Source organism: Cannabis sativa, chromosome 2 (assembly GCF_029168945.1).
Source record: "Cannabis sativa cultivar Pink pepper isolate KNU-18-1 chromosome 2, ASM2916894v1, whole genome shotgun sequence".
Classification (NCBI taxonomy): domain Eukaryota; kingdom Viridiplantae; phylum Streptophyta; class Magnoliopsida; order Rosales; family Cannabaceae; genus Cannabis; species Cannabis sativa.
The window spans coordinates 65,193,135-65,218,430 of record NC_083602.1 but is presented as its reverse complement, the minus strand read 5'-3'; the positions used below and the strand labels follow the sequence as shown (position 1 = coordinate 65,218,430).

At 39.1% G+C, this 25,296-nt stretch overlaps 1 protein-coding gene across 1 annotated transcript; it reads left to right on the top strand.

Moving 5' to 3' along the window:
• The first annotated feature begins 21,536 nt into the window (after positions 1-21,536).
• On the top strand, positions 21,537-24,181 carry LOC133034446 (uncharacterized). Its single transcript, XM_061109533.1, has 3 exons — positions 21,537-21,751; positions 23,416-23,695; positions 23,798-24,181. The coding sequence occupies exons 1-3, from the start codon at positions 21,537-21,539 to the stop codon at positions 24,179-24,181; spliced, it is 879 nt and encodes a 292-aa protein (XP_060965516.1).
• Positions 24,182-25,296: the final 1,115 nt, after the last annotated feature.

The window sequence follows — 25,296 nt, the reverse complement described above, 5'->3', positions numbered from 1 at the left end:
TTTGATCGAGTAGAATGACACTTTGTGGCTCAAGTTATGTTGAAGATGGTGTTATACCCAAAATTTGACTACTATCTGAGTGGGAGACTGTTAGAATTATTTTACCAGGATCTTAGATCTACTCACAAGTATGTTTATTAACATCCTAAATAAGAACTTTCTAAAACGATAAATTAAACACATATAAAGTTTAAGAAACCTTACATTGGGTGCAGCGGAATTAAATGACTCCTTCCATTCAGATCTCTAACCCTTGTATCCTTTTTGTAGCAGAGTATTATCAAGATCTGAACCTGGATCTCTTTCTCTGAATCCTTGATGCTGAATCTCCTTTGCTGATGATCTTTCATCACGATCTTCCTCACTATGATTGAGGTATTGCTTGATGTGTGTGGGCACTACTCTAATCACTAAGGTAATTTCGAAATTCTAAGGAAGAGGAGAGAGAGAGAGTGGCGGCTAGAGAAGAGAGAGAGGAGGCTCAGGTTTTTCTGATTCAGAAAGTGTAATTTTCCTGAAGCCTTCACTATCTATTTATAGCATTCCACTAGGGTTAGATTTGAATTATATGGCATTAAAATAATGAAAATATCAACTTAAAAAGCCTACAAAGGTGGCCGGCCATGGCTTAGTGGACTGGGCCTTGCTTTTTGCAATTTTGCAATTTTAACACCTTTTGTATCTGATTTTCTCAAAAATGCCAATTTCCTAATTCAATCATTTAAATGCCAATTCTAACTATTTAATAACTATAAATAATTATTAAATAATATTGTCATTTATCATATTTATTAATTGAACCATACAAAGTATCATAATTAACAAATATGCCCCTATTAACTCTTTCTTTACAATTTCGCCCTTACTTAGTGAAAATTTCACAAATAGACATAGTCTAACTTGTGAATTATAATTCATTAATCAAAACCAATTACATGAGTCTTACAAACAATATTATCTCAACTAGTGGAGGGACCATGGGTCTATATAACCGAGCTTCCAATAAGTAGATCAAGAATTTAGCACTAAAATTCACTAACTTATTAATTCTTCGTTGAATCCACGCATAGAACTTAGAATTGCACTCTCAGTATATAGAATGCTCTATATGTTCCACCATATAGACACATCATTAGTTATCCATTGTTATAATCCTAATTTGATCAATGATCCTCTATATGAATGATCTACACAGTAAAGGGATTAGATTACCGTAACACCCTACTATGTATTTTATCCTTAAAACACTTGACCCCGTATAAATGATATTTAAACTTATGTGAAATGAGATCTCCACCATTTATTTTCGTTTGGTCAAGCTCGAAGGAGATCATCCTTTGCTTACTATTCGCCAGATAGAAGCTATAGATTCCATGTTTATGCTAGTGCTCCCACTCAATTGCACTACCGTGTTCCCAAAAAGTACGTATCACCCTGACCTAAAAGTAGGCTTAACTAACAATTCAAGGAACACGAATACCCTTTCAAGATTGAGCCTAATCATAACAGGATTAAGATCATTTGATCTAGGATCAACTTGGCGATATTGACTTGAATAGATTTTACGGTAAGTTTAATTAAATCTAAGTCAAAGTTCAATATCGGTCCCTTCCGATGCATACTCCATGCATCCAACCTGAGCTTTACTTTAACCAATGTTCTGGAAAGAACATAGTATTTCTCCAAATACAAGTAAACTCTTGTTGTAGATTATCATATCAGTAAAACCCTGTGTCTGATAAATCTAGGAAACTTTATTCACATAGTCATGTTTACTTTCCAATGTGATGACAACACAATAAACATGATCAAGTATGTGAAAAGGGTTTAAGATGAATTTATAAATCAAATAGACAAGCAATGGATAAAGTGAACCAAAACATACACAAATGAATGAAAAATACTTCTGTTTCTTTATTGATGTTGAATAAAATAGATTACATTGAAATGGAGTTTTATTTAGGGCATAAAACCTAACAAACTCCCACTTGCACTAATATAAAACTAATTAGTACATATCAATTAATCCTAAATTCTGACGGTGCTTTTCAAAGGCTGTCACAGCCAAGACTTTGGTAAATGGATCAGCTAGGTTGTCCTCTGTGTCAACTTTCTCAACTAGTACATCCCCTCTTGCCACGTATTCTCGGATAATGTGATACTTCCTTTCAATGTGTTTGCTTCTCTTGTGGCTTCGAGGTTCTTTGCTGTTTGCTATTGCTCCATTGTTATCACAGAGTAGTACTAGAGGCTTTTCCATTCCAGGAACAACTCCTATGCTGGTGAAGAACTTTCTTAGCCAGACAAGTTCTTTAGCAGCTTCGGCTGCTGCTATGTATTCAGCTTCCATAGTTGAGTCCGATATCGCGGTTTGTTTAGCACTTCTCCAAACCACTGCTCCACCCCCAAGAGTAAACACCATCCCAGATGTAGATTTCCTGTCTTCAAGACTTGCTTGGAAATCTGAATCAGTGTAGCCTATGGGATTTAAAGCACCACCCTTGTAGACTAACACAAGATTCCTTGTACTCTTTAAGTATTTCAGAATATACTTAACTGCATTCCAATGTTCTTGTCCTAGATTAGACTGATACCTGCTCACGATTCCAACAGCATAACAAATGTCAGGTCTAGTGCATAACATTGCATACATTAGACTTCCAACTGCAGAGGCATAGTGATTATTCGCCATGTCCTCTATCTCGAGGATCGATCGGTATTGTTCCTTAGATAGACGAATACCATATCTAGAAGGCATGTTTGCCCCATTGGCATTGTTCATGAAGAATCTCTCTAAGACTTTGTCTATGTAGGTTGTTTGAGAGAGAGCAAGAGATCTGTTCTTCGGTTTACGATAATCTGAATACCAAGAACATAGGCTGCTTCACCCAAATCTTTCATATCGAATTGAGTGTTGAGCCATTCCTTGATGTGAGTCATTTTCTTGACATTGTTTCCAATGATCAAAATGTCATCAACATAAAGGACCAGGAATACTACTATTTGGTCTTCCTTGAGTTGGTAAACACAAGGTTCATCTTCATTCTGAAGAAAGCCGTAGGTCTTGATGATTTCATCAAACCTCTTGTTCCATGAGCGAGAAGCTTGCTTAAGTCCATAGATAGACCTGTTTAACTTGCAAACTTTCTTTTCCTGCCCAGGAAGAACATAACCTTCTGGTTGCTCCATATAGATGGTTTCTTCAAGTACCCCATTAAGGAAGGCAGTCTTGACATCCATTTGCCAGATTTCATAATCGAAAGCAGCAGCTATGGAGAGAAGAATTTGGATGGATTTGAGCATGGCAACAGGACTAAAAGTTTCCTCATAGTCCACGCCTTCTCTTTGGGTATAACCCTTAACTACAAGTCTAGCTTTAAAAGTTTCGACTTCGCCTCCAGCTCCTCTTTTCTTCTTGTAAACCCACTTGCATCCTATCGGATGATAGTCGTCAGGTGCGTTTACATATTCCCAGACTTTGTTCTTTTTCATGGAATCCATTTCTGAATCCATGCCGGCTGACCATCGTTTCCGTTGCGGACTAGCCATTGCTTGTTTATAGGTCAATGGATCGTCATCAATACCGTCACCTACGACCATATTGATTTCACCATCCAAGCCATAACGAGCAGGTTTTGTTGAAACCCTCCCACTACGACGAGGTACGGTTGTCTTCTGAACAGAAACTTTAGTAGTAGATTTCTCAGTTTGTTCAACTGAGGGAGTGGGATTGTCTTCTTCACGAGTGGAAGAGGACGGAACATTGGAAGGAGTTATATCTGATAGCAATTCCTCTAGAACAACTTTACTTTTCGGTTTGTAGTCTTTAATATAGTTCTCTTCAAGGAAAGTAGCATTTGTAGAAACAAACACTTTATTATCCTTGTGACTATAAAATAGTCCACCCCTAGTCTCTTTAGAATTTCCGACAAACATGCATACTTCGGTACGTGATTCAAGTTTGCCTTCTTTCTTTCTTAAGACATGAGCAGGGCACCCCCAAATTCTGTAATGGCGTAAACTAGGTGTTCGACAATTCCAAAGTTCGACGGGTGTCTTAGGGACTGCTTTAGATGGAACAACATTTAGAATGTCATTTGCCATCTGTATAGCATATCCCCAAAAGGACGTAGACAGAGTTGAATAACTCAGCATAGACCTAACCATTTCCAAAAGAGTGCGATTTCTTCTTTCTGCAACTCCATTTTGTTGTGGAGTGGCTGGGGCAGTGTATTGGGATTCAATTCCAAGTTCAATTAAATGATCTTTGAACTGCATATCCATATATTCTCCACCCCTATCAGTTCACAAGATCTTTAATGATTTACCTAATTGGTTTTGGGCCAAAGCATGAAACTCCTGAAACTTTTCAAACGTTTCAGATTTCTTTTGCATTAGGTAAAGAAAACTATATCTAGAGAAATCGTCAATGAAAGTGACAAAATACTCATAACCACCTCGGGCTTTGACATTCAAAGGTCCGCGTACATCGAATGCACTAACCCTAGAGGGATTTTGGCACGCTCTCCCTTTGCGAGAAAGAACGTTTAGTCAATTTTCCTTCTAGGCGGGACTCGCATGCGCGGTTCACCTAAGACGACATTTTTCAATGGACCGTCTTTGGTGAGCCTATTGAGTCTATCAAAGCCTATATGACCTAAACGTAAATGCCATAGATAAGTTTGATCATCATTATCAATCTCTTTTCTTTTTAGGTTTCTAGAACTAGCTACACTGAAAAGTTCACTATTTAGTGAGATTTGAGTACTCGGTCTTAAAACATAAAGCCCTTGTTCCATATTAGCAACACATATTTGAAATCCATTACGAGAAATTGAACAATTTGTACTCGAAAAATTCAATATATAAGATTGTGTTTGCAAACATGAGACACTAATCAAGTTTCTACTAAAGTTTGGAATAAATAAAACATTTTCTAAAATTAAAAATCTTTGTTGAAACTTGATGCGGGCTTTTCCTCTAGCTTTGACCGATACTAATTCGCCATTGCCAACTTTAAGCTGTAACTCTCACAGACGATTTTCCCAAGTTTCAAGCAACTGCAGTGAAGAACATACATGGTTAGTAGACCCAGAATCAACAATCCAGATGGATTTGTCATTCTCTAAAACATATGATTCAAAGACAAAAGCATTACCTTCGTTTGAATTGTTTAGAAGCCTGGGACATCGTTCTTCATGATGACCCTTTCCATTACAATTCGAACATAGAAGATTATGTCTGATAATTGTACTTGAAGAAGCAGTTTTGCTAGATCCTTCATACCTAGTCCTTTTCCTTCGATTATTGATTGCAAACCCAGGGGGACCCATTGCAATCAAGTTCCGTTCATGGGCTCGTAATTCTGCTTCGAGCTTGTCCATGTCGGAGGAGTTAGAATTGTTGATCATGTAAGAGATAACAAATTCATTATACTCCGGAGGAAGACTCTTAAGGATAAGTTGGACCCATTATTCTCTTGATAAATCAATTCCTAGTAGATTTGCCTTTTGGAACTTCAGATTCATCATCAACAGGTGCGAGTTAATGCAACTACCAGGATGCATTTTCACACTATAGAGTTCTTTTGCTAAGATAGTTACTAAGAGAGGATCGGGGTGAGGGTTATTCATAATGACGCTACAACACATCAATAAAACAGAAGTAAGGTTTTGGCTCATAAATTCATACACAATTTAGAAAATAACAAGTAATTACATATGTTATAGAAATACTAAATCTAACATAGTTTATTTTCCAAGGTATTTCAACAAACGGATACAGTGTCCCGTTTAGGCGAGAGTCAAAGCATCATCCATTGAATAGAGTTGTCAGCTCATCTAAAATGATAACCATTCTAGCAACCTTTTATTCGATCAAGATTGGAATTCAGCGTTGTCCCGTTTAGGCGAGAGTCAAGGCAATTCTATCTTATGAGCTTCCACTATTGTTTCATAACTTGCAAGTCATGTATGGTCGCCACCATTAGGGTGATTTATACCATACAAAACACTTACAAACTACTTATCATGCGAGGTTAAACGGTGTGAAATTGCTAATGAACGTTCCTCCATTAGGGAGGATTACTCACTAAAACAAACGCGGTGTAAAACCCACAATGGAGATCGAATGTCTTTTGATTAAAAGCTCATTATTTAAAAATATTATATGTATTTTGTGTAATCATTTTAATTCGATATTATAATAATGAAAAATTACAAACTAAAGTTGGTTTAAAAAAAATCAACTTTAATTAATTTCCAATTATTATTTAAATTTGAAAAATAAATTCAAATAAATATCGAACAAGTTCCATAATATAATAATGAAAAATTACAAATCAAAGTTGGTTTAAAAAAAATCAACTTTAATTAATTTTCAATTATTAATTAATTTCGAAAAATAAATTCGAATAATAAATGGAACAAATTTGAAAATATCTTTCAAATCAGATTTAATTAAATTTAAAATTAAGTTATAACCACTTAATTTGAAGATATTACATTTTAAGTTAATATTCGAAAAGATATTAACTTAAAGAATATCTAAAGAATCTTAATAACCAATGCCTAAAATTCCTCAACTTAATTTTGAAATTTTAAATTCAAAAGATATTTAGATTTAAGTTGGTTAGTTGTAGATAACTAAATATCAACTTAAATAGGAATATTTAATGAAAAATTTAAATTAAGCTTCAGAAAGAATCTAGATGGTTATAATTCTATATTTAATTAAATACAAGAAAATACATATAGTTTAGCTTAGAATATAAAATTCTTTAAACTATGATTTTCTAAATTAATTTCAAAATAAATGAAATTAATTATGTTGCTAATCAATTTTTAATTAGGTTAAACTAGTGTAATTAACCTAGTACAGTCATTCAAATCAGGCAAATGGGCCTTCACAATTGGGGTGGTTCATGTGAGGGAGTGCTGGGTTCAGTATGTCGTACCCACTTCTATGGCTCCCAACTCTCACACAAGGCCCAAAAGAGAGGAATTTCACCTTAATAAGAACAACTGTTATTAATTGAATAGGCCCAAAAACTAAATGGGCCTAAATAAATTCTATCAAGAACTATGATAATTTATTTTAGCAACAACAACCTATATGCATCTATAATAAAATTAAACACATAGGCTCACACAGGCACACTTTGGATGGGTCCTATCATGTTGCTAGGTCATACACAGATGAAAGAAGATTGTAAATATACCTGTTACAAATTATTATCTTGACCAAGGGAGCCATCAGATCATTAGATCTGGCAAAAGGTAACCATGGCTATTTGCAATCAAGTAATAATAGGTTTTGAAAACTTACACACAAGTTAAAACACATACTCCTGCAACAAGGTTAGTTGGATAGTTGGATGTAGGATTTATTTAATTTTAAATTAAATAATTAATTTCGAAAATTATTAAAAAAATTTGAAAATTTTAAAAAAAATTTGAAAAATTAAAAAAATTTCGAAATTTAATTAAATATTTAAATTTAAAATTAAACCTACAATTTTGAAAAATTAGGTTTCAACCAAGCTAAATATCATTTCAAAAAAAATATTTGCTAACTATTTTTAAATTTTAAATGTTATTTTATAAATATAAATTAAATAAAAAATTAGAAAAGATAAATGAATATCTTTTTCAAATTTTAAATGTAATTTAAATAAATAAAATAACAAAATTTAAAAAAAAAATAGCAAAATATCTTATATCATTTAAAAATTACATGATTATAGTTATCTTATTTTTAAATTTAAAATAGGATAAGATATAATCAAATTTTAAAATAAGATAGATTTTTAAGCAAGAAGATAGATACTAATTCTATTCAAATTCAAATTACACTAATATCTTGAATTAAATTTAAAAAATATTAAATTAATTCAAAATGATAATTAGAATTGAATTAGGAATAGTAATAGTATAAATATAGAACTACACAAAAAATCGGAAGTTAATTCCATGAAAAAGCATGAAAAAACGAAGAAAAACGAAAAAATTGTGAGCTGTACGGACAGTTTTCGCGATCAGAAAATTTCAGCACAGCCCCGATTTTTTCAAATCTTCAAAAATTCATAACTAATTCAAATAAAATCGAAATTGAGTTCTGTAAAAAAGTAACTTGCTTAATTTTTTCCATACTATCCAATAAAAATAATTCCAGAAACAGAATCGCAATTATTTTTCACGAAAATTTACAAACATCAATCAATCATCAAATAACACTCAATACAACATGATAACATCCAAAAAACATACAAACAATCGTTTTAAAGTCCAAATTTCTTGCAAGTAAATCAATTACCATGGCTCTGAGGCCAGTTGTTGGAATTATTTTACCAGGATCTTAGATCTACTCACAAGTATGTTTATTAACATCCTATATAAGAACTTTCTAAAACGATAAATTAAACGCATATAAAGTTTAAGAAACCTTACATTGGGTGCAGCGGAATTAAATGACTCCTTCCGTTCAGATCTCTAACCCTTGTATCCTTTCTGTAGCAGAGTATTATCAAGATCTGAACCTGGATCTCTTTCTCTGAATCCTTGATGTTGAATCTCCTTTGATGATGATCTTTCTTCACGATCTTCCTCACTATGATTGAGGTATTGCTTGATGTGTGTGGGCAATACTCTAATCACTAAGGTAATTTCGAAATTCTAAGGAAGAAGAGAGAGAGAGAGTGGCGGCTAGAGAAGAGAGAGAGGAGGTTCAGGTTTTTCTGATTCAGAAAGTGTAATTTTCCTGAAGCCTTCACTATCTATTTATAGCATTCCACTAGGGTTAGATTTGAATTATATGACCTTAAAATAATGAAAATATCAACTTAAAAAGCCTACAAAGGTGGCTGGCCATGGCTTAGTGGACTGGGCCTTGCTTTTTGCAATTTTGCAATTTTAACACCTTTTGTATCTGATTTTCTCAAAAATGCCAATTTCCTAATTCAATCATTTAAATGCCAATTCTAACTATTTAATAACTATAAATAATTATTAAATAATATTTTCATTTATCATATTTATTAATTGAACCATACAAAGTATCATAATTAACAAATATGCCCCTATTAACTCTTTCTTTACAATTTCGCCCTTACTTAGTGAAAATTTCACAAATAGACATAGTCTAACTTGTGAATTATAATTGATTAATCAAAACCAATTACATGAGTCTTACAAACAATATTATCTCAAGTAGTGGAGGGACCATGGGTCTATATAACCGAGCTTCCAATAAGTAGATCAAGAATTTAGCACTAAAATTCACTAACTTATTAATTCTTCGTTGAATCCACACATAGAATTTAGAATTGCACTCTCAGTATATAGAATGCTCTATATGTTCCACCATATAGACACATCATTAGTTATCCATTGTTATAATCCTAATTTGATCAATGATCCTCTATATGAATGATCTACACAGTAAAGGGATTAGATTACCGTAACACCCTACTATGTATTTTATCCTTAAAACACTTGACCCCGTATAAATGATATTTCAACTTATGTGAAATGAGATCTCCACCATTTATTTTCGTTTGGTCAAGCTCGAAGGAGATCATCCTTTGCTTACTATTCGCCAGATAGAAGCTATAGATTCCATGTTTATGCTAGCGCTCCCACTCAATTGCACTACCGTGTTCCCAAAAAGTACGTATCACCCTGACCTAAAAGTAGGCTTAACTAACAATTCAAGGAACACGAATAGCCTTTCAAGATTAGCCTAATCATAACAGGATTAAGATCATTTGATCTAGGATCAACTTGGCGATATTGACTTGAATATATTTTATGGTAAGTTTAATTAAATCTAAGTCAAAGTTCAATATCGGTCCCTTCCGATGCATACTCCATGCATCCAACCTGAGCTTTACTTTAACCAATGTTCTGGAAAGAACATAGTATTTCTCCAAATACAAGTAAACTCTTGTTGTAGATTATCATATCAGTAAAACCGTGTGTCTGTGTAACACCCTAACTAACATAGGCGTATTACGTGATTTTTAAACATGCTGTGCAGCTCGCTGCTAATCAACGATGTTTATGGAAAACGTGATTAATTAAAATTTTTGCTTTTTAATTAAACTTATAAAATAATATTACAAAAGACTCGGGATCCCGATTACAAAATCATTTACAAAAAGATTTAATTGTTCATACAAAATAATTGTCGCCTAGCGACTAGTTACAAAATCAGTCTCGCTGTCCCGATGATCGTACTCTCCAGGCCTAACCGCCCCGACATGTACAATCTTCACAAGCTCGTTCACGGTCCATCAGCTTTAGCCTTGCCTTTACCTACACATAAACGTAGAACTGTGAGTCGACAGACTCAGTAAGAAAAGCATAATAATATTCATACATAATCCCCGTCATGATCAGACGCCCATACCCCTGATCATAACCCTAACCGCCGTGTCCAACACGATACTGAGTCCCACTACTGCCGTGTCCAACACGGTACTGAGTCACTACTGTCGTGTCCAACACGGTACTGAGTTCTGAACGTTCATAGGGACGGTACTATTGACACGTAACAGCCTGATCGATCGAACCGGTCATACTCCGGCTGCTGGTCATACTCCAGCCTGTACCGACGTGTTACTATATCCACCTGATCTGTCGAACCGTTCATACTCCAGCTGCTGGTCATACTCCAGCATGTACCGACGGGATACGTCAATAGCACGGAACCACCAACCAAGTGTCAGCCTGATCGGTCGAACCGGTCATACTCCGGCTGCTGGTCATACTCCAGCCTGTAGCGACGTGACAGGGTTGGATGGTTCGAAGCGAACATACATAACTAATGTAATCTAACAGGCTTCCTACATGCACGCTAAACATGTAATCTACATATGCATACTGTTATACTAATCTTACCTGGATTCCGAATTCAGGTGTGCCGGTCAACCTGATTGGAACTTTAACTGCGCGGCGGATTAGAGGCTCCTAAACCATAAAAATCACAACACTATGAGCGACACGCTAAATCACTTCCCGGGGACTTAAACTAGGAACTAAAAGTTTCCCTATCGATAAAAAGCATGGCAATACCCCACAAAAAAAGAAATCGAGGAAATCTAGGGTTTCAGAATTTTCCCCAACCGGTAGACCGGTTGCCCAACCGGAATTCCGGTTCTGGAAAATTTAGAACCCCCATCCGAAATTCCGGATGCACAACCGGAATTCCGGTTCCTCGCGAGACAAACTCAAAAATTCATAACTTGCACAAATCGACTCCAAATCAATTCAAACCTTCCAGACCTATTCCATATGACCCAAAGAACATTTCTAAGGCACCAAAACCACCCAGATTGCACCAAAGCAAAAAGTGCCATTAAAGCTCAAGCTTTGAGTTCTACACTCAAACTTGAGTAAAATCACCTAACATGCATTCAAACCAACTCAAATCCTCTTAAACAAGCATATTATAACCTCTGAAAACAATTAAAAACATTAACAACAACACAGCAACAGATTCACAACATTTCCTTCAAAAATCACATTTTTGAGCTAGAAATTCCAAACTTGAAACAAAGTAATTTACATGCATTTCTAACAACTTAATTAACTTCAAATTAACATGCTTACATCTCAGAAATTATCAATAAAACACAGCAGTAACAACAACTAAGAATTCGTGCATGCATCATCATCTTTTCATCAAAATTCAACAATTTAAAGAAGGAAACAAGAGAAGCTAACCTAGCTTGGATTAAACACACAAAATCCTTGAATCCCCAAGAAAAGAAGAGCAAGAATCCAGCTGCTCCTAGGGCCAAAAAAGAGAGGAAAAAGAGAGAGTGTTTCTTTGAAATTTTTCTCTAATTTTTTTTTCTAAGTGTTGATTTTGTAAAAAGAATAAAAGCCACCTAGCATATAACTCATTTCAGCCAAATAAACAATAAAATAAACATTTATTTTCAATTACTAAAATCTCTAAAGATAAAATACTAATGGGGCAAAAAGACCATTTTGCCCCTCCACACTAAAACCACATAAATAACACTAAAGGGCTATTTTTGGGAAATTCTAAATTCCCGGCCATTCCCGACATTCCCAATGTCTACTAACCCGTCCCAAACTACTAACATGCTAAGTTGTGATTTCTACTGAGCCAAACACCGAGTTCCAAAATACCGGGCACCGGAATGCAAAATTACGCAAACTACTACACGACATAAAAATGCATTTCTGAACTCCATAAATAACAGCATAATAAATTATTTAAATAGCTATAAATAATTTTCATAATTAATCATAATTAACTGCTAATTTCCAAATTAAACTAAGCGGGCTTTACAACTATCCCCCCCTTAAAAGGATTTCGTCCCCGAAATCTAACCTGAATAACTCCGGATATTGAGCTCTCATATCTGACTCTAGCTCCTAGGTGGCTTCCTCCACCTTGCTGTTTCTCCAGAGAACTTTGACCAAAGCTATGGTCTTATTCCGAAGGACTTTATCCTTTCTATCCAGGATCTGCACTGGCTGTTCGTCATAAGTCATGTCTGGCTGCAGCTCAAGGCTCTCATAACTGAGTATATGAGAGGGATCTGAAACGTATTTTTTCAACATCGAGACATGGAATATGTTGTGAACTGCTGATAAGGCTGGAGGCAATGCTAACCGATATGCCACTTGACCTATCTTCTCGAGAATCTCGAAAGGTCCTGTAAATCTAGGGCATAACTTGCCTCTTTTCCCGAAACGTTTGATCCCCTTCATCGGAGATACCCGTAGAAACACATGGTCCCCTACTTGGAACTCAACATCTCTGCGTTTTGGATCTGCGTAACTCTTACATGCCTTTCCGTGAGGCAAGCATTCTAGCTTTTATCTTCTCTATTGCCTCATTGGTCCGCTGCACTGACTCTGGACCTAGGTATTTCCTCTCCCCTGTCTCATCCCAGTGGATGGGAGATCTACACTTCCTACCGTATAACAGTTCATAGGGAGCCATCCCTATCGTACTCTGATAACTGTTGTTGTAAGAAAATTCTATCAACGGTAGATACTTATTCCATGAGCCTTCAAAGTCCATAATACAGGCTCTCAACATGTCCTCCAATATCTGAATTGTCCTTTCGGACTGACCATCTGTCTGAGGATGGAATGCTGTACTAAATTTTAGCTTTGTACCCATTGCCCGTTGCAAACTTTGCTAAAATTTGGAGGTGAATTTCGGATCCCTGTCCGAAACTATAGACTTCGGTACCCCGTGAAGTCTTACTATCTCTCTGACATACAACTCTGCTAACTGATCCACTGTAAATGTTGTTCTAACCGGCAGAAAATGAGCAGATTTCGTAAATCGATCCACCACTACCCAGATGGAATCATGCAAACCCGTGGTCCTAGGTAACCCGACCACAAAATCCATCGTGATATCTTCCCATTTCCATTCTGGTAGGGTTAGAGGCTGCAACAACCCTGCTGGTCTCTGATGTTCAGCCTTAATCTGCTGACAAGTGAGGCATCTCGATACGAATTCTACCAAATTCTTCTTCATACCGCTCCACCAGAAGTACGGTTTAAGATCTTGGTACATCTTAGTGGTGCCGGGATGCAGAGAATACGGGGTAGAATGAGCCTCCTCAAAAATCTCATTCCTAAGTTCCACACTATTCGGAACACAAACCCTGGCTTTATACAAAAGCATCCCGCTGTCTGACACTGAAAAGTCTTTGGCTTGACCAGCCAACACCTCATCTCTGATCTTCACTAATTCTGGATCCGTCATCTGAGCGACTTTTATTCTTTCTAACAGGTTAGAATGCAGCGTTAAGTTGTGAAGCTGACCTACCACAAACTCAATGCTGGATCTAACCATATCCTCTGCTAGCTGAGGCGAGATCTGAACCATACTAGCTACTTGCCCGGGACCCTTTCTGCTCAGGGCATCGGCCACTACATTGACCTTTCTGGGGTGATAGAGGATCTCACAATCGTAATCTTTCACTAATTCCAACCAACGCCTTTGTCTCATATTCAAATCCTTCTGAGTAAAGAAGTACTTGAGACTGTTATGGTCGGTATAGATTTCACATTTTTCCCCGTAAAGGTAATGCCGCCAAATCTTCAATGCGAAAACCACCGCGGCCAACTCTAGGTCATGAGTCGGGTATCGCTATTCATAATCCTTTAACTGACGGGAGGCATAAGCGATAACCTGATCGGCTTGCATCAATACACACCCCAAACCCTGTTTGGATGCGTCACAGTATACTACGAACTTCTCCTTGTCTGAAGGCAAAGCTAGCACTGGAGCGGTAATCAACCTCCGCTTTAGCTCTTGAAAACTAGCTTCGCACTTGTCTGACCAAATAAATCGCTGATTTTTCTTTGTAAGTTCGGTTAGGGGCATTGAAATTTTTGAAAACCCTTCCACGAACCTACGGTAGTACCCAGCTAAACCCAAGAAGCTTCTGATCTCTGTCACTGTCTTCGGTCTCGGCCAATCCCTGACGGATTCGATCTTCCCGGGATCCACCTTGATCCCATCTTTGCTCACAATGTGCCCTAGGAAAGACACCTGAGATAGCCAGAACTCACATTTCTTGAACTTGGCATAAAGCTTATGTTCTCGAAGTCGTTGCAGTTCCATCTGAAGATGTAACTCATGCTCCTCTTCTGATTGAGAGTACACGAGGATGTCGTCGATAAACACAATCACACAGATATCGAGGAAATCCTTGAATACTCTATTCATCAAATCCAAGAATGCTGCAGGAGCATTGGTTAGTCCGAATGACATAACCAGAAATTCGTAATGTCCATACCTAGTGCGGAAAGCCGTCTTCAGAATGTCCTCCTCTCGGATTCTCAACTGATGATAACCCGAACGGAGATCAATTTTAGAAAAGACCGTCTTCCCCTGAAGCTGATCGAACAAATCATCGATCCTAGGTAATGGATATTTATTCTTCACCGTCAGCTTGTTCAATTCTCTGTAGTCGATGCACATCCTCATAGATCCATCCTTCTTCTTGACGAATAAAACCGGGGCTCCCCAGGGTGACACACTGGGCCGAATAAACCCTATGTCAAGGAACCCTTGGAGCTGAATCTTTAATTCCTTAAGTTCAGCTGGAGCCATTCTATACGGGGCTTTGGAAACCGGTTCCACCCCTGGTGCCAAATCTATCACAAAGTCAATCTCCCACTGAGGTGGTAACCCTGGAAGTTCTTCGGGAAAAACATCCAAAAATTCTCGAACCACTTTGATGTCCTCTGGCCGAATGGTATCTGGCCGAGTGGTGTCCACCACCACGGCCAGAAACCCTAAGCATCTGCCATGTAATAAATCTCTAGCTGACATGGCCGAAATCACCGGGATCCGGGATCCCTGAACTGAACCAACAAACACAAATGGTTCTTCACTTTCCGGTTGGAAGATCACCATCTTCCTTTTACAATCTATACTCGCCGAATATTTAGATAGGAAATCCATTCCTAAAATAATATCGAATTCGACTAAACTCATCTCTATCAGATCAGCACTTAACTCCCTACCATCTATCCTGATCGGCATAGACCTAATCCACCTGTTGGAGATAACCAACTCTCCGCCAGGTAATAGGGTTCCAAACCCTGATTCATATCTATCATACGGTCTATCCAATTTACTAAAGACTCTGGCCGCCACATAAGAATGTGTAGCCCCAGAATCAAACAGCACTGAATATAGCGAGTTGTTAATAGAAAGCTGACCTGTGACAACTGATGGGCTGGCATCTGCATCAGCTTGAGTGATGGCGAATACCCTGGCTGGAGTGGGTATCGCCGGAGCTCTCGGTGCCTCTGGTCGGAGCTGGGGACAGTCCCTCTTGAAGTGTCCGGGCATGCCACAGTGAAAGCATCCCTGACCTTTGCACTCACCCCGATGGTGCCTTTTGCAGCTAGGGCACTCGGGATAGGAGAATCGGGTCTCAGTACCACCAGGACGACTCCTGCGTTCCGGTTCCCGGAACCTCTTATTCTGACTCGAGCCACCGGAAGCAGTGGGTGCTCTCTTCCTCTGATCAATGGCCGAACCACTACTCCCCCTGCTAAAGCCTGATGCAGGAGGGGTAGGAGCCCCGCCACTCGCCGGAGTGCTAGCTGACTCTGACATACACCCAACTGCGCCCTCAGCTCGCAGTGCCTTCTCCACCATCTGAGCATAGGTGGTGCTGTCGTCTGTGGTGATCATCAAATCATGTTTGATCTTCGCATTCAACCCATCCAGGTACTTCTCTTTCTTGCTGAAGTCGGTCGGCACAATTCCCGAGGCTAACCTCGCCAACCGATCAAACTGAGTAGTATACTCAGTGACGCTCATATTCTCACGCTGGGTCAGGTGAGCGAACTCTTTCCTCTTGGCGCTTCTGACCGCCTCATTGTAATACTTCGCATTGAAGAGTTCCTGGAACCTTTCCCAGGTCATGGTGGTGACGTCGTGAATCTGAGACACCATGTCCCACCAGACCAGAGCGTCCTCCTGGAACTGGAAAGTGGCGCACACCACTCTGTCATTACCGGTGACACCCATGAAGTTCAGGATCTTGGTAATCACCGTCAGCCACTGTTCGGCTTTTATCACGTCCGGACCTCCCAGGAAAACCGGAGGTGCTTGCTTCCGGAACCGCTCATACAGAGGTTCCAATCTATTGGCCGCCACCACTATCTCGGCCTGGGCAGCAGGGGCAGGTGCCACTGGAACTACGGGCACTGGAACTGCAGGAGCACCCTGCTGTCTCAACCTCTGAATCTCGAGGTCTTGCTCTTCAATCCGGGCTTGCATTTCCGCAAACCGTACCTCCCAATTCTGGGCTCCTGATCGCCTGGGCAGCCTGTGGCGGGTTCTCATCACCCCGGCCACGAGCCCTGCCTCGGGGACCTCTACCTCGGCCCCTAACAGGTGGGGGAAACTGAGCTCCCTGACCTTGATTCGACCCCACTGAGTTGCCCTGACTCCTGGTAGTCCGCCTGGCGTCCATCTGATTAGAACCGCCTGCGAAACCAAGAGTTGGCATATCAGGTCGTATTCAAGGAGAGCTTACTAATGCCGCTTAATTTGGAAATTAAAAACGAAACATGCGCCTATTCTACTATCAGGCTACTAACATGCTTCCTAACAGGCTTTTCTTTTTCATAAATAAATAAATAAACTACTAAAGCAATAAAGGCTTACTGAACCGTGAAACGAGCTAACTGCTGATGACGATTGTACATGTCGTGACGATCTTCGGAAGACAACCTGGCGGCTCTGATACCAAATTGTAACACCCTAACTAACATAGGCGTATTACGTGATTTTTAAACATGCTGTGCAGCTCGCTGCTAATCAACCAGGTTTATGGAAAACGTGATTAATTAAAATTTTTGCTTTTTAATTAAACTTATAAAATAATATTACAAAAGACTCGGGATCCCGATTACAAAATCATTTACAAAAAGATTTAATTGTTCATACAAAATAATTTTCGCCTAGCGACTAGTTACAAAATCAGCCTCGCTGTCCCGAGGATCGTACTCTCCAGGCCTAACCTCCCCGACATGTACAATCTTCACAAGCTCGTTCACGGTCCATCAGCTTTAGTCTCGCCTTTACCTACACATAAACGTAGGACTGTGAGTCGACAGACTCAGTAAGAAAAGCATAATAATATTCATACATAATCCCGGTCATGATCAGACGCCCATACCCCTGATCATAACCCTAACTGTCGTGTCCAACACGATACTGAGTCCCACTACTGCCGTGTCCAACACGGTACTGAGTCACTACTGCCGTGTCCAACACGGTACTGAGTTCTGAACGTTCATAGGGACGGTACTATTGACACGTAACAGCCTGATCGGTCAAACCGGTCATACTCCGGCTGCTGGTCATACTCCAGCCTGTACCGACGTGTTACTATATCCACCTGATCGGTCGAACCGTTCATACTTCAGCTGCTGGTCATACTCCAGCATGTACCGACGGGATACGTCAATAGCACGGAACCACCAACCAAGTGTCAGCCTGATCGGTCGAACCGGTCATACTCCGGCTGCTGGTCATACTCCATCCTGTACCGACGTGACAGGGTTGGATGGTTCTTAGCCAACATACATAACTAATGTAATCTAACAGGCTTCCTACATGCACGCTAAACATGTAATCTACATATGCATACTGTTATACTAATCTTACCTGGATTCCGAATTCAGGTGTGCCGGTCAACCTGACTGGAACTTTAACTGCGCGGCGGATTAGAGGCTCCTAAACCATAAAAATCACAACACTATGAGCGACACGCTAAATCACTTCCCGGGGACTTAAACTAGGAACTAAAAGTTTCCCTATCGATAAAAAGCATAGCAATACCCCCCAAAACAAGAAATTGAGGATATCTAGGGTTTCAGAATTTTCCCCAACCGGTAGACCGGTTGCCCAACCGGAATTCCGGTTCTGGAAAATTTAGAACCCCCATCCGAAATTCCGGATGCACAACCGGAATTCCGGTTCCTCGCAGGCAGCAAACTCCAAAATTCATAACTTGCACAAATCGACTCCAAATCAATTCAAACCTTCCAGACCTATTCCATATGACCCAAAGAACATTTCTAAGGCACCAAAACCACCCAGATTGCACCAAAGCAAAAAGTGCCATTAAAGCTCAAGCTTTGAGTTCTAAACTCAAACTTGAGTAAAATCACCTAACATGCATTCAAACCAACTCAAATCCTCTTAAACAAGCATATTATAACCTCTGAAAATAATTAAAAACATTAACAACAACACAGCAACAGATTCACAATATTTCCTTCAAAAATCACATTTTTGAGCTAGAAATTCCAAACTTGAAACAAAGTAATTTACATGCATTTCTAACAACTTAATTAACTTCAAATTAACATGCTTACATCTCAGAAATTATCAATAAAACACAGCAGTAACAACAACTAAGAATTCATGCATGCATCATCATCTTTTCATCAAAATTCAACAATTTTAAGAAGGAAACAAGAGAAACTAACCTAGCTTGGATTAAACACACAAAATCCTTGAATCCCCAAGAAAAGAAGAGCAAGAATCCAGCTGCTCCTAGGGCCGAAAAAGAGAGGAAAAAGAGAGAGTGTTTCTTTGAAATTTTTCTCTAATTTTTTTTCTAAGTGTTGATTTTGTAAAAAGAATAAAAGCCACCTAGCATATAACTCATTTCAGCCAAATAAACAATAAAATAAACATTTATTTTCAATTACTAAAATCACTAAAGACAAAATACTAATGGGGCAAAAAGACCATTTTGCCCCTCCACACTAAAACCACATAAATAACACTAAAGGGGTATTTTTGGGAAATTCTAAATTCCCGGCCATTCTCGACATTCCCAATGTCTACTAACCCGTCCCAAACTACTAACATGCTAAGTTGTGATTTCTACTGAGCCAAACACCGAGTTCCAAAATACCGGGCACCGGAATGCAAAATTATGCAAACCACTACACGACATAAAAATGCATTTCTGAATTCCATAAATAACAGCATAATAAATTATTTAAATAGCTATAAATAATTTTCATAATTAATCATAATTAACTGCTAATTTCCAAATTAAACTAAGCGGGCTTTACAGTCTGATAAATCTAGGAAACTTTATTCACATAGTCATGTTTACTTTCCAATGTGATGACAGCACAATAAACATGATCAAGTATGTGAAAAGGGTTTAAGATGAATTTATAAATCAAATAGACAAGCAATTGATAAAGTGAACCAAAACATACACAAATGAATAAAAAATACTTCTGTTTCTTTATTGATGTTGAATAAAATAGATTAAATTGAAATGGAGTTTTATTTAGGGCATAAAACCTAACAGAGACACGTGTCAAGATAAAAAGGAATATGGATCGATGTAATAGCTTTTTATGGAATAACTCATTAATTACGTAAGTATCAGAGTATATTTGTAACCTGCTGACTGTAAGGTCTTATGCGAGGAATCAATATACAATCTGTTGCTTAGTATATTAGTGAGAAACCATATGTCGTTGAATGGGAATAGCGAGGCATCAAGTACATTACATCTAGGAAGACGAAAGCAGCACATGTCAACTGCAAAAGCCCTTAATGTATAATGTACAAACTAAGTGTTACAGTCAGGTTGGCTCGAGACCTAGTAAGCGAGGTGTTTATCTCGCTATTGGAAAGGCTTCCTGTAACTTCACTTAGTTTAACTTCAGTAAGGTTTACAATCCTGACGAGTCAGAAGCTAACATTCAAACAAGCGTCAAAGAACTCTTTGTAAATAAGAACCGTGATCATCACAAGACGTGCACCATTGACCTTGGGAGGAAGGCCCCAACTCGATCATTTTGACCCAGTAAAAGCAGGAAAATCACAGCTATATGATTTTCAAATCATAACCGCATTTACACTACGTGATGTGTAATCAAACCCCATGATTTTAGGGGATGATTGATGTAAACAGATTACAGTCAACTTTGTAATTAACTGCCCAGTATGTAATTATAAATAATGACAAGCAAGATAAAAAAAGGACAAAAAAACTCATATAAAAGAGGCCCTGAGAAAATAATCAGAAATCTGAATAAGATTAACTCGTGGACTATGCAGAATTTTAACTACAAAACTACGTAAAAACCCTGTGTGTTCATACTTTTTATTTTATAGCTTTTATTGCCACGGTTAGGCTCAAATTTGGTTAACAAAAATCTCTGTTAACAGTTTGGTGCTTTCATTGAGAGCCTCTGTGAAAAAGCTCAAAAAAAAAAACCCTCCTTTCTTTTAAAGAAAAACTACCACCTTCATGGCTAAAAACCCAAAAAATGTTAATACTCAACATGAGGAAACTCATCATCGTTCTGGGAAAGAGCCCATGGGCTCCAGAAGGTTTACCAACTCACAGTCTTGACGGACCACCCGCTCCAAGAGGACTCAACCTGAGGGTGGCCTCAACATTCGGACCACTCGTTTACGGAGAACCCAACCGACATTGATCCTAGTATGCAGACAACATGTTAGAGGAGTGTGGGAGTGGCCAGAACCCTGGGACGAGGGATGAAGAGCCCAATCGTGGGGGTGCCCAGCCTACGAGAAAAGGTACTTATGAAATAGAAAACTGACGCCTAAGGCACTGTCTGGAAGAGGCGCAGCAGCGGAACGCTGAATTAGAACGTGATGCAGCTCCAGTCAGGGTAGCACAGGGGACGAATGCTCAAAATCAACCTGAATCTGGAGTGAGAAGACCACGAGGCAGACCTCGTGGCTCACGAACCAGGAGACAGGAAAATGCCTGGGAAGAACAACCCAGGGAAAATGAGAGATACCCCCTGAAAATCAGAATGATCAGCCACAACCCTCTCACTAAGATGAGGATGGGAGGCAACTGGAAACTGATGAACGAGAAATTCCTCATGACAATGAGGAGGATCTTCGGACTCAACCGGGAGAACGTAGGTCACTTGCGAGAAATCACCAGCATTCTTCCCGAACCCATAGAGCGATGACTCATACAGACCCTAATGGGGGAAATACGACAAACCACACTCAGGGGGAAGAGAACAGAGCGTGAAGAAGCAAGTGATATCTCGAGGCTGTCAAGAACCCACAGTCGATCAACTCGAAGAGGAGAAAGTACTCAACGAGCTAATGATCGAGAAAGTATGGGAACCAGTAAATTCGCAATTCACTCAAAGACAAAGTCTATGAGTAGGACGCGATCTGTGAGTAAGACGAGGTCTGTCAGTAATTATTCCCAATTGGATCTTCGAGAGCACTTGAATTGGAAGAAACCCGACCTTCGCCAATAGCTCGATCCAAAGCAAGAGGATCCCATCCAATTACGGATAAACGAGCTGGAGGACAAGTTCAGGAGATATCAAGTGGGGGAACTAGGGAGACAGTCTACATACGACTTAGATGAGGAGCTTGAGTCGTATCATCCAGATATCATGAGTACCCCTTTTCCTTCGGGATTTAAAAACCCCCATGTCTTGTTGTATGATGGAACTACTGATCTGGTCTCGCATTTAAACAACTTTAATACAATAACGAGAGCGAGTAATGTGACAAACAATTTATGCTGTATTTTGTTCCCCACCTCACTTGTTGGAGCAGCAAGCAGCTGGTTTAACAAGTTTACTCACCATTCAATAACTTCCTGGGAGCAGCTGTCTAGGGATTTCAAGAAACAGTAACAGGCTGCTAGGGATAGACGACCCAAAGCAGCCTTGCTAACCAATATAAAGCAGCAGCCCGGTGAGACACTTAAGGCATACTTAAGTCGTTTTAGCATGGCTGCGGCTAGGGTTAGGAATTTGGATGATAGTACACAACTTACAGCCCTTCAGGCGGGGATCTCTACTGATCCATCAACCACAGGGGGCGAGTTGTGGGATGACTTACAAGGTTGTCCAGGAAGAAACATAACTAAGTTCAATGAAAGGGCTTAGGTATTCATTCGGAAAGAAGAAGCCCGAAAGGAAATGAATTTGTTGAAAATAAGCTCGGGAAGCAAACATAGCTATGTTTCAACAAGTACTATTTCCACGAGAATTGATAACTCGACAGCTTCTAGTTCGAACATAAAGGACGGCTCTAAGGAACCGTCAAAGGATATAAAGAAATAGAAGAAGCACGATAAGTACGTGCCAGTGTATACTATTTATACCGAGCTTAATGAAACTCGAGAGAATATTTACCTTGCACATGAGTAAAAGGTTGCCTTCGGCAAGCCTGAGGCCATGAGGAATGCGAGGAGCAAAAGAGATCCTAACAGGTATTGTAAATTCCATAAAGATATTAGGCATACAACCGACAAATGTCACCAATTGAAAGATGAGATAGAAAGTCATCGCTCGAGGCCACTTTGAACAGTACGTGAAAAGACAGGGCCACGGATACAACCAGCCTAGTCTGCCCAATAACCCAAACAACCAGGGGTTACAACCTCTTCCTGTTAGAGGGGAGGACATCCTGGTTATTTTGGGAGGGCCACATATCACAGGGGAAAGCAATAACGCCTAGAAAAGATATGTGAAAGAGATAAAGAACGAGAAGTTGGCATTTGCGCCAAACCCTTCCAAGAAGGTCAAAATCAAGGAACCTCCCATTATATTCACGGAGAAAGATGAGAAAAACGTGAGATATCCTCACATCGATCCATTGGTTATTACCATCCAACTTGCCAATAAAGGATCAAAAGAGTGTTAATAGACAAATATCCTTTATAAGGAAACTCTAAGGAAGATAGGGCTCGAAAAGGCCAAATTGAGGCCTTGTATGGTGAATCTTTGTGGATTCACCTGAGACAGCATTACCAGTCTTGGCATATTCGAGCTCGCATTAACTTTGGGCAAGGTACCTCTATCTGCCACTGTTAAGCAAGACTTCTACCATCAGCTTACAACATATTGCTGGGTCGTCCAGCACTGATCGGACTAGGGCAGTCAGTTCGATCAAACACCTATCCTTGAAGTTCCAAACACCAGAAGGTGTGGGAGTGGTGCGTGGTGACCAGATGCTAGCTCGCGATTGCTATCGCATAGAGTTGCAGCATAGGAAGGCTGGTCATAAGTTGATGGCGATCTTGGCAAAAGAAATCGAAACGAAAGACGAAGATCTTGACCCCCGAGTTCAAGATGAGAGAAACCTATTAAAACCAATTAAGGAATTGGAAGAGGTTATCCTCAATTTAGGAAATCCCACAAAGTGTGTATACATTGGGAAGAACCTGGACGAGCGACTCAAATAATAGCTAATAAGTTTTTTGAAGGTGAACCAGGATCAATTCGCCTGGAGCCATGGAGATATGATAGGGATCGACCCTTCTATTATCCGTCATCATTTAAATATTGATCCAAACTACCCAGCGAAGAGGCAGAAAAGGAGACCCTTGGATTTTGAGAGACAAGGGGCACTAAAACAGGAAGTGAATAAGTTGTTGGTCAATGACTTTATACACGAGGTGTTTTATCCCTCATGGATAGCCAATCATGTTCTCATCCCGAAGCCTAACGAAACTTGGAGAACTTGTATTGATTTTTTTGATCTGAATAAGGCGTGCCCAAAAGATTATTTTCCACTAACCAAGATCGACCAATTAGTAGATGCAACTGCTGGGCATGAACTTATGTCATTTATGGACGCATATTCTGGATATAACTAGATAAAAATGTATGTCCCAGATCAAGAACATACAAGCTTCGTAACCAACATGGGACTTTATTGTTATAAATTCATGTCGTTTGGACTAAAGAATGCTGGGGCAACGTATCAACGATTGGTAAACAAAATGTTCGCAAACCAAATTGGGCGGAACATGGAGGTTTATGTTAATGATATGTTAGTAAAATTAATAAAAAGTAGGGATCATACCACTAACCTCGCGAAATGATTCAAGATATTAAAGAAGTATAACATGAAGCTAAACCCAAAAAAATGTTCCTTTGGAGTTTCCTCTGGAAATTTTTTGGGATTCATAGTTAACGCGAGGGGTATCAAAGAAAATTCTGAAAAAATTAAGGCATTAATAGACATGCCATCTCTGACAAAGCTTGAGGAAGTACAGGCCTTGACAGGAAGAATAGTTGAACTTAATAGATTTATTTCGAAGTTAACTGAAAAGTGTGTACCGTTCTTCAATATATTGCGAGGCAACAAAAAGTTCGAGTGGACGAAAGAGTGCAAAGAGGTCTTTCAGAACATAAAAAGGCATCTAGCGACGCCCCTAGTTTTGGCGAAACCAATAACTGGAGAGACGCTGTTTCTCTATTTGGCCATCTCGGAAGATGCAATTAGCGCAGCCATAGTGCGAGAAGAGGGTAAGCACCATCAACCTATTTACTATGTAAGTAAAAGGTTACTAGGGGCAGAATCCAAAAATATCCCCCTCTAGAAAAACTCGCTTCGTGCCTAATCCATGCATCTCGTAAACTACGACCATACTTCTAGGCGTACCCCATAAAAGTGTTAACCGATCAGCCCTTGAGACAAGTTTTATCAAAACCAAATGCTTCTGCAAGATTGATAAAATGGTCAATTGAACTGGGAAATTTGACATAACGTACTATCCTCGAACATCCATCAAGGCCCATGCCTTGGCCTATTTCTTGATAGAAGGTATAACTCCAGAAGAAATTCCCCCTATTCAATGAGATGCAGAAACCTGGAAGTTATACGTGGATGGTGCATCCAACGAGCAAGGTTCGGGTGCAGGGGTAATATTAATATCACGAGAAGGCTTTAAGTTTCACTATGCTCTGAGATTTCAATTTGATGCTT

What these genes read in the sequence shown, in the direction of transcription:
- LOC133034446 (XM_061109533.1), top strand. Translation starts at nt 21,537, where the DNA reads ATGGGGGAAATACGACAAACCACACTCAGGGGGAAGAGAACAGAGCGT. An exon ending in CGATCTGTGAGTAAGACGAG is followed by an intron (nt 21,752 to 23,415) that starts GTCTGTCAGTAA and finishes TTCTACCATCAG; the next exon opens with CTTACAACATATTGCTGGGT. An exon ending in CAATTAAGGAATTGGAAGAG is followed by an intron (nt 23,696 to 23,797) that starts GTTATCCTCAAT and finishes AAGGTGAACCAG; the next exon opens with GATCAATTCGCCTGGAGCCA.